This window comes from Dromiciops gliroides, chromosome 1 (genome assembly GCF_019393635.1).
Source record: "Dromiciops gliroides isolate mDroGli1 chromosome 1, mDroGli1.pri, whole genome shotgun sequence".
NCBI lineage: Eukaryota > Metazoa > Chordata > Mammalia > Microbiotheria > Microbiotheriidae > Dromiciops > Dromiciops gliroides.
In genome coordinates this window covers 748,919,334-748,931,335 of record NC_057861.1, presented here as the reverse complement: position 1 = coordinate 748,931,335, position 12,002 = coordinate 748,919,334, and the positions used below count along the sequence as shown (strand labels likewise).

General features: G+C 47.6%; 1 protein-coding gene across 1 annotated transcript in view; it reads right to left on the bottom strand.

The window, feature by feature from the left end:
• Positions 1-12,002, bottom strand: part of WDR48 (WD repeat domain 48) — a 52,399-nt gene that overhangs the window by 4,381 nt on the left and 36,016 nt on the right. The window contains exons 13-17 of the mRNA XM_044004109.1: positions 11,857-11,953; positions 10,922-11,017; positions 7,356-7,436; positions 1,975-2,080; positions 586-673 (exon numbers count right to left, since the gene is read on the bottom strand). Of these exons, the coding sequence (XP_043860044.1) occupies positions 586-673; positions 1,975-2,080; positions 7,356-7,436; positions 10,922-11,017; positions 11,857-11,953 (468 nt within the window). The remainder of the gene's footprint in view (positions 1-585; positions 674-1,974; positions 2,081-7,355; positions 7,437-10,921; positions 11,018-11,856; positions 11,954-12,002) is intronic.

Here is a 12,002-nt window from a genome sequence, read left to right as displayed (position 1 = left end):
TGATGAGCTCGCAGGAAAGTGCTTCTAAGCCACTCGAGCACTCAGGGTGAGCCTTGCCAGTTACTGTCTCTGATTCAAGACGGTCAGATGGGCCGGCTCGTGCTGGGAACACTGACAGGATCCCCAGCTGGTGTGGGGAGTGAAGCCGAGAAGTGCCTTCAGCTTTCCAGACATCTGGGTGTAAATCGAGGGCCTAGACTGTGCACGCCCTTTGTCTTCTGAACTGGGTGGACCAAGCCTGGATGGGAGTGGGCTACCCCCGTGCCACACCCCGGTGTCAGTGAACCAAAGACCTAGAGGCTGGAGTTCCCCAGCAAGGAAAGGTGTCCCTTCAGGGTAGCTCCCATACACAGAGAGCAGACAATAGCTGTCAAGAGCCAAGATGGCTTTTTAAGGCCAGGGGGTGCTCTTTTTAAAAGTTGTTTGAGATAAGATTCCATTTTAGTCCTGTCGGGAGGGAAGGCTGGCCCCCTCGGGCCTGACAGTGCCCATGAAAATGCTTGAGGTTATTCAAGCCCTGAGCGGGCTTTCATTTCTTTCCTCTGGTCTTTAAGAGGACAAAGCAGAGAAGAGGCAGACACTTACATCCACAGTGATGTCAATCACCCACTGGGGCACTGTCTCATTAAGCAGCATCGACTCAGTCTCCCCTCCAGAATCTCGACACAGGAGCCTACAGGGACACAAAGCAGTGGAGAGCTCGGTGAGCCACTGGCCACGCAGGAGCCCAGGAACACCTATCCCCTGCTGGCCCCTGGTGGGGGCACCCCAGCCAGGCCGAAAAGCTCCAAGAAAGGCCAATGGGCAGCTGCTCCTCCTTCACAGAGCTCACCTGACCCACAGCTCTGTGAGAGGGAGGCACAGTCCTTGGGAAGGCCCCCACTGGCCATCTGGGTTCCTCCAGTAATTTACAGAGAGGGGTGCGCTCTCCCAACCTCCATCCCAGCCTCTACCACCTCTGGTCTAAGACCAGTCTGGAGTTACCCAGCAGGCCACCCTCTCTGGCCTGGCAGAGAAGCCCCTGACACCCTTTATAGTTCCTTAAAAGCAGCTGGCTGTGGCAACTCCAGCACCTTGGTGGTGATGGGGCTGGGTAGGAATTCACCCCCTCCATCCAGTGAGGAGGGCAGGTCAGAGGGCTGTGCAGGGCCCTGCTACCTGCAAGGCTGCTGCTCTCCTGACAGTTAGCTTTCAGCTGGGAAGCCAAGGAACCGGGGTGTGTGTGTGTGTGTGTGTGTATGTGTGTGTGTGCGCGCGTGCGCGCGGCTTCCCCTTGCCATATACTCCGAGGACAACGACGAAGAAGGGCTAGGGCTCAAGCAGAGGAGGCCTTGGGATGGAACGGGGGTGAAGAGGTCATGCTGAGCTCATTCCCCACTGGCCGCACCTCTATGGGACTTCTTAGCCTTGGGATGCAGCCTCTTCCTCCACCAGCACCAAAGGGTGGAGCCATCGGCTCCCCAGCCTCCATGTAAGGAGGGGCCCAGGGTGGACATCGCCTTGTTTTCTACTGGCTGCAGAACTTTGGGGCTTCTTCCCCTCCTCCCCCAGCACTCCCCCACCAAGGGTGTTCCCTGGCTCCCCTCCCCCATAACTTTTTGGCTTCTCCCTATTAGATCTTCAGTTCCTTGAGGGCAGGGACAGCCTTTTTTGTATTTGTGTTGCCAGTATTATTAGCATACAGTAGGCACTTAATAAATGTTTACTGACTAGTGACTGACCATCCCATCTCTGTGCCAGGAAGGAAGGACAGGTGAGGGCTCAGAAGCTTTGGGTGCCGATATTCCAAAGTGCTAACTTAGAACCCACACTCTCGGTGCTGGAGAGGGGCCCAGACAACACCCAGCGCGGCCCAACCTGAATGAGCATCTTCCCACGTGGTTCCTAATGCGCCTGACTGCCAGGGAGGCAGCTAGTCTGTGAGGTCTCCAGACCCAGCGAGCAGGCCCAGGCCCAGCCCTCCAATTCCTCTACCTGAATAGGGTCCGGCCTCCAGCCTCGCCAAAGATCACAGGGGTGTGTGGAGGGACCTGGAAGTAGCCATTTCCTTTCTGGACACGATTCTCCTGCTCTCCATTCACTGTGGGAAGATGCCCAAGAGCCAGAGTCAGTCCTGGAGTTGTCCTGTCTTGTCCCCAGGGACCAGCGACAACCAAAGTCAAGAGGCTCCAGCAGTCAGAAACCCAACATTAAGGAACCGACTAAGGCCGAGTTTGGGGGCACAAACAAAGAACTCTTGGGAAGGCTTCCTTAGGACGCGCCTCTCTTGGGAAGGGCAGCCCAAAGGGGCGGGGAGGGGGGGTGCCCTCCCTCCCTCTCCCCAGGCAGAGCAGCATCAGTGGGGGTTCTGCCCCTGGGAGCCTTGTTTGGTCATCACTCACAGCTGGTAAGGGTCCAAGGCAGGTTCTGAACCCAGAACTGCCTAATTCCACTCTGCCATATGTGCCTCTCAGAGAAAGTGACGAAACACAATGTTCTGCTTCAAGCTCTGAGGTGGCTTGAAGCAGTGAGACTGGCCAGCACTGGCACTGCCCATGGCTCAGAGGGGAGCACGCTGAGGGCCCCGGCTGCAGGCTGCTTCTCTAGCCTTGGGTGTCCTGGCTCCGAGACCCCTCCTGGCACCCTCATCCTAGTGCTTCCCCGCTCCCCTGCTCACTCTCTTCAGATTTCTTCCTAGGGCATCTGCAGCCACTAACAAAAGCCCCGTTTTCCCTGAAAGCTGCCCCATTTCTTGCCACTGTTTTCCAAGGACAGGACACTGTGTAACTATGTGGCAGTTCACCATGCCTGACAGAAGGAGCACAGCATACAGCCAGGGCCAGTTCTGACACTTCCAGTTCTAATCCTCAAGGAAACCACCACTGTCACAGGGGAGGGAGTCAGGAAGTGAGTGATAAGGAAAGTAAGGGGGATGGGGGGGGGGAGGACTGAAAGCACAAATGATTTCAGGAAGTAGAAAGCTCTAAGACCTTGAACATAAACAGAAAAATCAAAAGGAAAAACATAACAGTAGAAGGAAATACAGTCTCCAGATCTAATAAATGACCTCAGGCATCTACACATAAATACTGCAGAATAAAGGAATGTTCCAATACCTGATGAAACAAAGGAACCTGTGTAATTTGGGAAAAACATGGAACTACAACACACTGTTCCTGAGTGATTTTAAAGAGAAATGAGAATTATGAGAACAGAATTTATGCCTGGCACAGTAAAAATAATGAGAATAAAAAAATCTGAATCTGCAATGGGCTCACCAAAAGAAACAAGAGAGAGAACAATAGACTGGGAATATAAATACACAGAAATGAAGGATGACCTAGAAGAAGAAAAGCAAAACCCCAAAACGTTAAAAACTACTCAAGATGCAGCAAAACATAAGGATCTTGAAGCCAGGATGTGCAGACACAACCTAATGATCACATGGCGCCCAGAAGAACCCAAAAGGACAAAAAACTGTATCACCACAGTCAAGGAAATAAAGAAGAGATATCCCTAGAACCTCTGATTGAAAAAAATGGAATTCCATTTGAAAGAATTCACAGATCACTTCCAGAAAAGAATCCCAAGTTTGCAAACTCCAAGACACATGGTGGTTAAACTCAACAATTCAACTCAGAAACAAAAAGTTCTGCAAGCCACCAGGAGAAAGACCCTTAAATACCAAAGGAAAGGATATTAGAATGCAGGACCATCCCACACTCACTAGGAGGGAATGGTATAGTATGTTCTTAGCAGTGGAGCTCAGGAAGCAGACTAGGGTGACCTATCCTGTAAATCTGAGCTTAGCCCATACAGGAAAAAAGATGGACATTCAATAGTAAAAAGTCTGAAACAGTTTTAGAAAGAAAACCTGAAGAAGATTATTTGCCCCCAAATGCCCCAGTAATTGGCACTGTGCTAGAAGTGAGACAAAATGGACCAGGGGAAGGAATCCCTGAGGCAAGTCCTACAAGCAGTGGCAGAAAGTGCCCAGAGGGGAGAGCCTAGAATGGACACCTTGGAAGCCTCAAATGCAAGAAGAAAGCAGAAAAGAGAGAGACCAGATAATTACGGGCGCCATGAATCAAGAAAGGAGGGGTCTAGGGTTAGCAGGAAGAGAAGGCAGTTAGTAAAGAGGATGAGAGAAACCCTTTTTGGAAAGAAGGAGCAAAAAACCATGAACTTTCAAAACTAATGACCAAGACTAGCTGAAGGGGAGGGGAAAAAGAGGGGGAGACATATACAGCCAAATAAAAGCAGCAGAGAAAAAGGAACTAATAAAGAAAACACTAGAGGGAAAGGGATAAAGATCATATGATTAAAAAAATTTAGGGGCAGCCAGGTGGCGTATTAGTTAGAGCACTGGCCCTGGATTCAGGAGGATCTGAGTTCAAACCCAGCCTCAGACAATTAACACTTACTAGCTGTGTGACCCTGGGCAAGTCACTTAACCCCAACTGCCTCACTAAAAAAAAAGAAGAGAAATAGAAACAAATCATATGCTTCTCACAGCTATGGGTAAGAGATGTATTCTGGCTTTTTTGTTTTGTTTGGGCAATGAAGGTTAAGTGACTTGCCCAGGGTCAAAGAGATGTATTCTTTTTTTTTTTTGGGGGGGGGGTGTTAGGCAATTGGGGTTAAGTGACTTGCCCAGGGTCACACAGCTTAATAAGTGTCTGAGGTCGGATTTGAACTCAGGTCCTCCTGAAACCAGGGCTGGTGTTTTATTCACTGCGCCACTTAGCTGCCCCAAAGAGATGTATTCTTAATCAAACAAGAAACAGAGGCAATTATAAAAGATAAAATAGATATTTAAGTTATATGAAACAAAAGCTTCTGTGCAGACAAAATTAATGCACCTAGGATAAGAAGGAAAGTATTTGAATGGGGTAAAAACTTTTGTATCAAATTTCTTTGGAAAGGGTTTGGTATCTAATATATACAAACAATTACACCCATACATTTGTATATAACTAATAGCCATTCCTCAATAGATAAGCAGTCAACAGATATAAACAAACAGTTCTCAAAAGAAGAAGTGCAAAGTATTCACAGCCATATGAGAAAATGCTCCAAATCACTAGTTTTGTTTTTTTGTTTGTTTGTTTGTTTTTTTAGTGAGGCAATTGGGGTTAAGTGACTTGCCCAGGGTCACACAGCTAGTAAGTGTTAAGTGTCTGAGGCCGGATTTGAACTCAGGTACTCCTGACTCCAGGGCTGGTGCTCTATCCACTGCGCCACCTAGCTGCCCCCCAAATCACTAGTAATAAAGAGAAATGCAAATAAAAACAACCCTCAAGTTTTACCTCACACCCTGGAATTGACAAAAATGACAAAATGGCAGCAGTCAATGTTGGAGGGGCTGTGGGAAGATGGATATACTAACACAATGTGGGTGGAGCTGTGAAATGGTACAATCACTTTGGAAAACAATTTGGAATTATGTCAATAAAGTGACTAAAATGTCCATACCCTTTGAACCAGAGACTCCATTACTAGCTTTATACCCCAAGGAAGCCAAGTCCTCACAAACACCAAAATATATACAGCGGCACTTCTTGTGAGAGCAAATAACTGGAAACAAAGCAGATGCCCACCAACTGGGGAATAGTAAAACAAATTGTAGTACAAGAATGTAATGGAATTCAGGAGGACCTGAGTTCAAATCCAGCCTTGGACATTTGACACTTACTAGCTGTGTGACCCTGGGCAAGTCATTGCACCCCCCCCCCCAAAAAAAAGGAATGTAACATTACAGAGTTGAAGGCTAGGGTGTGTGTGATGAATATGGAGAAGCTTGGAAAGATCTCTATGAACTGATGTAGAAGGAAGAAAGCAGACCAGAGGAAAAAATATACAGAGTAACTACAACAATGTAACCTGAAAGAACAGTGACACGTCAAAAACCCAAAGTAGATGTAACACAGTTACAAAGATCAATCAGGTTTCTGATGCAGACACAGAAGGAGAGGATGCCCCCAAGCCGTCCCCTTCATGGAGGTGGGAGGCCTACAGGCACTCGTGGTCCATATGGTTTGGGACTTTTTCAATGTCTTGCTCAGCTGTGTTTTTCTTTCTTAAAAAAAAAAAATAGGGATGAGAGGGATACTTGGAATAACTATGGTGATGTAAAAAACAGAAATCGTTCAACTGCAGAGGCTCCTCATTGCCTCCAGGATATGACAGAAAATGCTGTTTGGAATTCTGAGAAAAGTTAATGAAATAAAAATACAGTTGAAGAACTGGGAGTCAGTCACTTGTGACTTCTCTCTTCTTCAGCTACCCATGTCCAATCAGCCCCAAGTTCTGCTGTTCTACTTCTGCAGGGCTTCTCATCTTTGGTTCCTCCTTCCCACTTCATATCACTTCTTGTCTCCTGCCAGTCTCTTCCCTCTCCACTCTCTGTCTCCTTCCTATCTTATGTGACATCACTCCCCTGCCCCCTCAACACACATCTGTCTCTCATCTGAGGTCTCCACAATCAAACTCCAATTAAGCTTGTCACAGCGATCCCAAACTAGATCAGTCCTTCTTGTCGAACTCTTCTGATATCCCTTCCAACTTGGGGCTTCTTAAGGCATGGGGCAGTGCCTTATCAAAACTTAGGACAATGCTAGCACAGAGAAGGCTCAACTAGGTAGATGGTGCTGTCACACTGCAGAGTGCTGGCCCAGGAGTCGAACCCTGAATCCATATCCAACCTCAGACACATCAGCTGTATGGTCCTGGGCAAGTCGCCCCACCGCTGCCTGTCTCCCTCCCCAATGGTTGCCAAGTGCTCCATGTTTGCTGGCAGGATGAGAGCCGGAGCCCTAGGGGGGGGTCACCCAGAGCTCATGTGACCCAGCCCGTCCCACCAGTGCCGGCCCCTCCTGCTTCTCTTCCATTTCTACTGCCTGTGGTCCCGCATGATCAACCCCAGCCCTCTTCCTTCCAACCTCTGTAGACAACTGAGCCGCCCTCCCTCGCCCGGCTGTCCAGCCCTTGGATGTCTTGGCTCTCATGCCGGGTCTCCTCTGGGCTCCCAGCGGGCACCTCCCCCACGCTGGAGCTTCCATCTCTATCAGTGCACTTTAAAGCCAAATTAACTTCTGGAGTCACCGTGGCCCCCCGGGCACCCGAGTGAGTTTGCAGCCTGCCCCCCCCCTCCATACATGGCTGTCTGTGTGCTGGCTAAAAGCAGGACAGCGGAGAAGGCCCTTGCTGATACTATCATTGATCAGAAGGGAGCAGAAAAATGGCTCTTCAGCAGCAGACTCTGCCTATGAAGGAGGAACCAGCAGAAATCACCGTCCTCCTTGTGGACTATGGATTCATACTGACGCCCCCCCCGCCCCGTGTGTGCCCCCCACGTCCTGCTGTGAGAGTCATACCAGTCTCTCCTGGCCAGTCCTTTTTTTCACCTGCATCTTGTCCTCCAAATGTGTTAGCCCTTCGTCCTGGCTTTGGGTAATCTGCAAAAATTGGAGAAAGGAGCCATCTATGCCTTCATTCAGGACACCAATGAAAATGTTGAGCAAAATGGAAACAAAGTTCAATTTTCCTAATAAAAGAAACTGTTTCAATAACAGAGAATGAAAAGATGAAACTCGGCCACTACCCAACAATGAGCCCTTTTGGGGTGCGTTTTGAGGAATCACTGCATCTCAGGGCTGGAAAACACCTCAGAGAGCACTTGGTGTGGTGCGATGCAAAGGGGGGTGGGTTTGGAGTGAATGGACTTGGGTTCGAATCCAAGCCCTGACAGTTGGCATTTACTTTTTGTGTGACCTCCTGCCAGCCTCACTTGAGGGCTCTGCAGAATGAGGGACCACTAGGGTCTTGCCCAGTTTGAGAACCACTGTCCAATCTCTATCGTGTTCCTTACCAATGGTCACCCTGGTTTTGCCTGAGGACCTCCAGTAATGAAGAATCCACTACTGACCACGGGAGCTAGCCTGTCACGCTCTTGGCAAGGTCTGACTGTTGCTTCTCTGGGTCTTCTACCTATAGGGCCTAGTTTTGACCTTTAGGGTCAAACAAAAAAGACTGACTCTCAGTTCCCCATGACAACCCCTCCTTCCCATACTGGGAGACCTTGATCATTCCTCTGTATTCCTCATTTTCCTAGATGCTTCAGCAGATCCTTTTATAGTCTGGGTTTGAATCCCTCCTCTTCTGAGCCTGTTTTCCAAACTGTGGCATCCAGAGCAATGGTCAGAGCAAGGCAGAGGCTACTAGGACTATGATCTCTCTAATTCTGGACACTCTGCCAAGCCGCCCAAGGGTCTTACCTTGGGTGTCTCTTGCTGACTCCTCCTGGCCCACAGGGCCACGGGGGCTGGAGCGGGCCCAGGCCACCCCTTCCAGAACACTCTGCTGCTGCTCAGAGTGATGGGGTACCCTCCTTCCCCTTTCTGGCTATAACATCTCTAAAATAAGGTTGTGCTAGGAGCTGATTTCTAACTCTGTCTCAGTTTTATATCTGTAAACTGGGATCATCCTATTTATATTAAAGTGAAATTTTTGTTGGTAATGAAATAATTGTATTGTCCTTTGGCAGTCAAGATGAATACTCATAAACAGGCTGGTTAAACGTACCTTGCACAGTTTCTGTTCTAACACTATTTTGAATGGAAAAGGGAGAGCGATCCCCAGACAAACTTCTCATGTTTTTAAATGGAAGCTGAGTCAACTGCATTGTTTTACAGACTGAAAAGGCAGACTTTCCAGCTAAACGATGGTTTGAAAGGGAAGTGACTAAGATAAACAGCAGAGTTCAGGAATACTTTTGAAAGATACGAGAGCCAATGAAAAACCCAACTTCCAAATGTCTGGATGATAAGTTACAAGTGTTCTCTCCCCATTCCCTGGAGGTTACAGCTTTTGTTCAAATATTAAGAGTTCATTAAGGTCATACAGAGACCCAGGGCAAGAAGGGACCTCAGAGGCTGTATTCAGTCGAACCCTTTCATTTTAAGTTGAGGAAACTGAAGCCTAAAGAGGCTGACTTGTTCAGAGCCACAGAGGTAGAACCAGGAGAGTTTGTGGAAGTTCCTGGCAACTTTCTTTGCAGCCAACTTTTGCCTTAGGGGGAAGTACTTGGTTGGGGCAACACAGAATCAATACCAAGGCAAGCTGAATCACAAAATCTCGAGGCTCTGAAAGGCATTTTTTTGGGGGCAGGGCAATGAGGGTTAAGTGACTTGCCCAGGGTCACACAGCTAGTAAGTGTCAAGTGTCCGAGGCTGGATTTGAACTCAGGTCCTCCTGAGTCCAGGGCTGGTGCTTTATCCACTGTGCCACCTAGCTGCCCCCAGGCTTTATTTTTTTTTTTTGGTGAGGCAATTGGGGTTAAGTGACTTGCCCAGGGTCACACAGCTAGTAAGTGTCAAGTGTCCGAGGCTGGATTTGAACTCAGGTCCTCCTGAGTCCAGGGCTGGTGCTTTATCCACTGTGCCACCTAGCTGCCCCCAGGCTTTATTGTTTTTTTTTTGTGTGAGGCAATTGGGGTTAAGTGACTTGCCCAGGGTCACACAGCTAGTAAGTGTTAAGGGTCTGAGGCTGGATTTGAACTCAGGTCCTCCTGAATCCAGGGCCGGTGCTCTATCCACTGTGCCACCTAGCTGCCCCCCAGGCTTGATTTTTTGAAACAGCTCAGCTACATGGTCCTAAGTCTTGAGCACATGGTAAGTGGACCAATATTTTGGTCAAAAATAAGGTGTGATTATAAAGTGAGGAGATTAGTTTTCTTCTGGCTCATAAGTTGGACTGGAATACACTATCCAAATGGGATTTCCAAAAATGTTAGCTTCACATGTCATAAGGTATTTTACGTCTTTTTCGATGCTCATTCTCAATTCTGCCAAAATATTCAGACCACAGGGACAGAAAGTGGACAGTTTTCCATTTTTGAAAAGCTGGTACATGGAAAATGTTTGACAAAACTGGTCCCAGCACATGTTTTAAAACTGAAAAAGCAATAAAGCTTAGAAACCAGACTTCACTCCTCTGACCCACAGGCAACTTGATAAATAACTGCCATGTATTATCACACCAAAGCAGCAGGGAATATTTATCAAGAAGGCTTTCCTCAGGCAGCAGCTATAAAGATGCGTTTAGACGGAATGGGAAACACAGTGGACTCCGCACGTCCTGGCCCTGTCGCAAGCAGCTGTATAGTCTCCTTGCTGCAGAGCTGACCTCAGTTTCCTCACTGAGAAGGGCTCGTGTACTTTGCTTGCACAACCTTCAAGAGCCAGGGGCGGCTCTGTGTTGTATCTATGCATGAATCAAGGGAAACTTTCTAGATTACAAAACAACTGTAGCTGCTCTTTTGATTTTTACGGCTATAACAACAATAACTTATATTTATGTCATGCTTTAGATGCATAACTCCCTTTCCATTACTTCCCTTGGTTCTGCAATGCACGGTGACACGGAAGCAGACCTAAGGTGCATGCTCACTGAACATGAGCCTCTGACAGGGGCATGAGATGTCTGGGGAGGGTCCAAGCCAGGAGAGGCCGTCCAGATGTGCTAGGGGGTTTCCTGGTCAGGCCCTGGAGTTTCCATGACAACTGTACTTCCTCCTTCACGAAGGTATGGTGAGTCTCGTATCGATCCACAAAGCACAATGTAAATGTAAATTATTGGGCACAACTAAGAGGTGAAAAGGGACTGAAGGACTTTGGATGACTTTTCCTGGGGATAGAGAAAACCCCCATGAAGTCCTGCTGCCCCATCTGCAGGGGATACCCTGGGTTTTCAAAGGCTGGGAGGCCCATCATTCCTGGGCTGTACTAGCTGATTTTAGAAGGCTCTTGTCCTGAAGCCAAGTGACAGTAATTTAGGGAATGATATCACTAAGGCATGGAGAGCTGCAATCTGACTGTGGAGAGAGAGAACCCACACTGATGAAAATTCAGACTTATGAAATACGAGTATAGAAAACACTAACCATGGTTCATTTCATTCTCCTCTTCCTCCATTGGATTAACATGGGTTCTGGGCCAATACTCTAGGAGAGCTTGCAGTAAAAGCCCTCCCAAGTTCACTGTAAAGAGAGTTCACGTTATTCAGAAAACAAGAGAAGAAAAAGATTATGAAACATAAATTATGTTCCCACCTATTTCACTGTACAAATGTGAATAGAGTGTGAGGCTACAGGAATCAATGACTTAGCTGATACAAGTCCTCAGGGGCCTCACTTATCCTGTGTTCCTGGAGGCAGCAGCCCTCGCATCTGAAATACCATGCCAAGGAGGGACCCTTGTGTCAGCTAGGCCTGCCAGGCTGAAAAGGCCTTGAAGTCCAGGCCTGGTCATCCTGGGCCTGCTGTTCGAAGGCCTCAGCAAATAAAGGAGACTGAGTTTTATCATAAGCAAGCTAGTTGCTAGGGGATTTCATTCTTAAAAATGCAGTTACTTCGGTAAGAAACCAAAAATTTTGGAGATCTGCAGATGAAATCGACATTTTGAATAATCCTGAAAACTTTTTGATAATAGAGGAAAAACTTATGTTATTAAAACTTATATACTGGGGTTGACTTTAGCCCACTCTTATGCAAGTCCTATGACCTTTGTCTGATTTATCTTGGCCAAGAATGAGTTACTGTCAGCTGAATAGTAATGCTAATTAGCACGATTTTTCATATATGGTCATTCAAAAAAATTACTAACTGCTTCTTCTGAAGCGGGGCTGCTGCATTATAAGACAACTTAAGATCTATCTTTTTGTCCCTCTTTAATAAGATGTTGGGCTTGGGAAGCCCTGGACAAGGCAGAGGGAGCCCTTTATTGGAGCATGGGGCCTCAGCCTTGTTACTACCCTAGGAGGATGCTCCCTAAATTGCTAGAGCAACCCAAAAAACAAAGAAAGTTAACAGAAACTCACATTTTGGATCAGACCCATCTGGGCTGCTAAAGCCCGCATCTTTTGCTGAAACCCAAGCGGCAAAGCAGTCACTCTCATCCAGTGTAATTGTCAACATCTATTAAAAGAAGATCATTAGAAGGCACCCGCTTGACTCCAACTTGGCT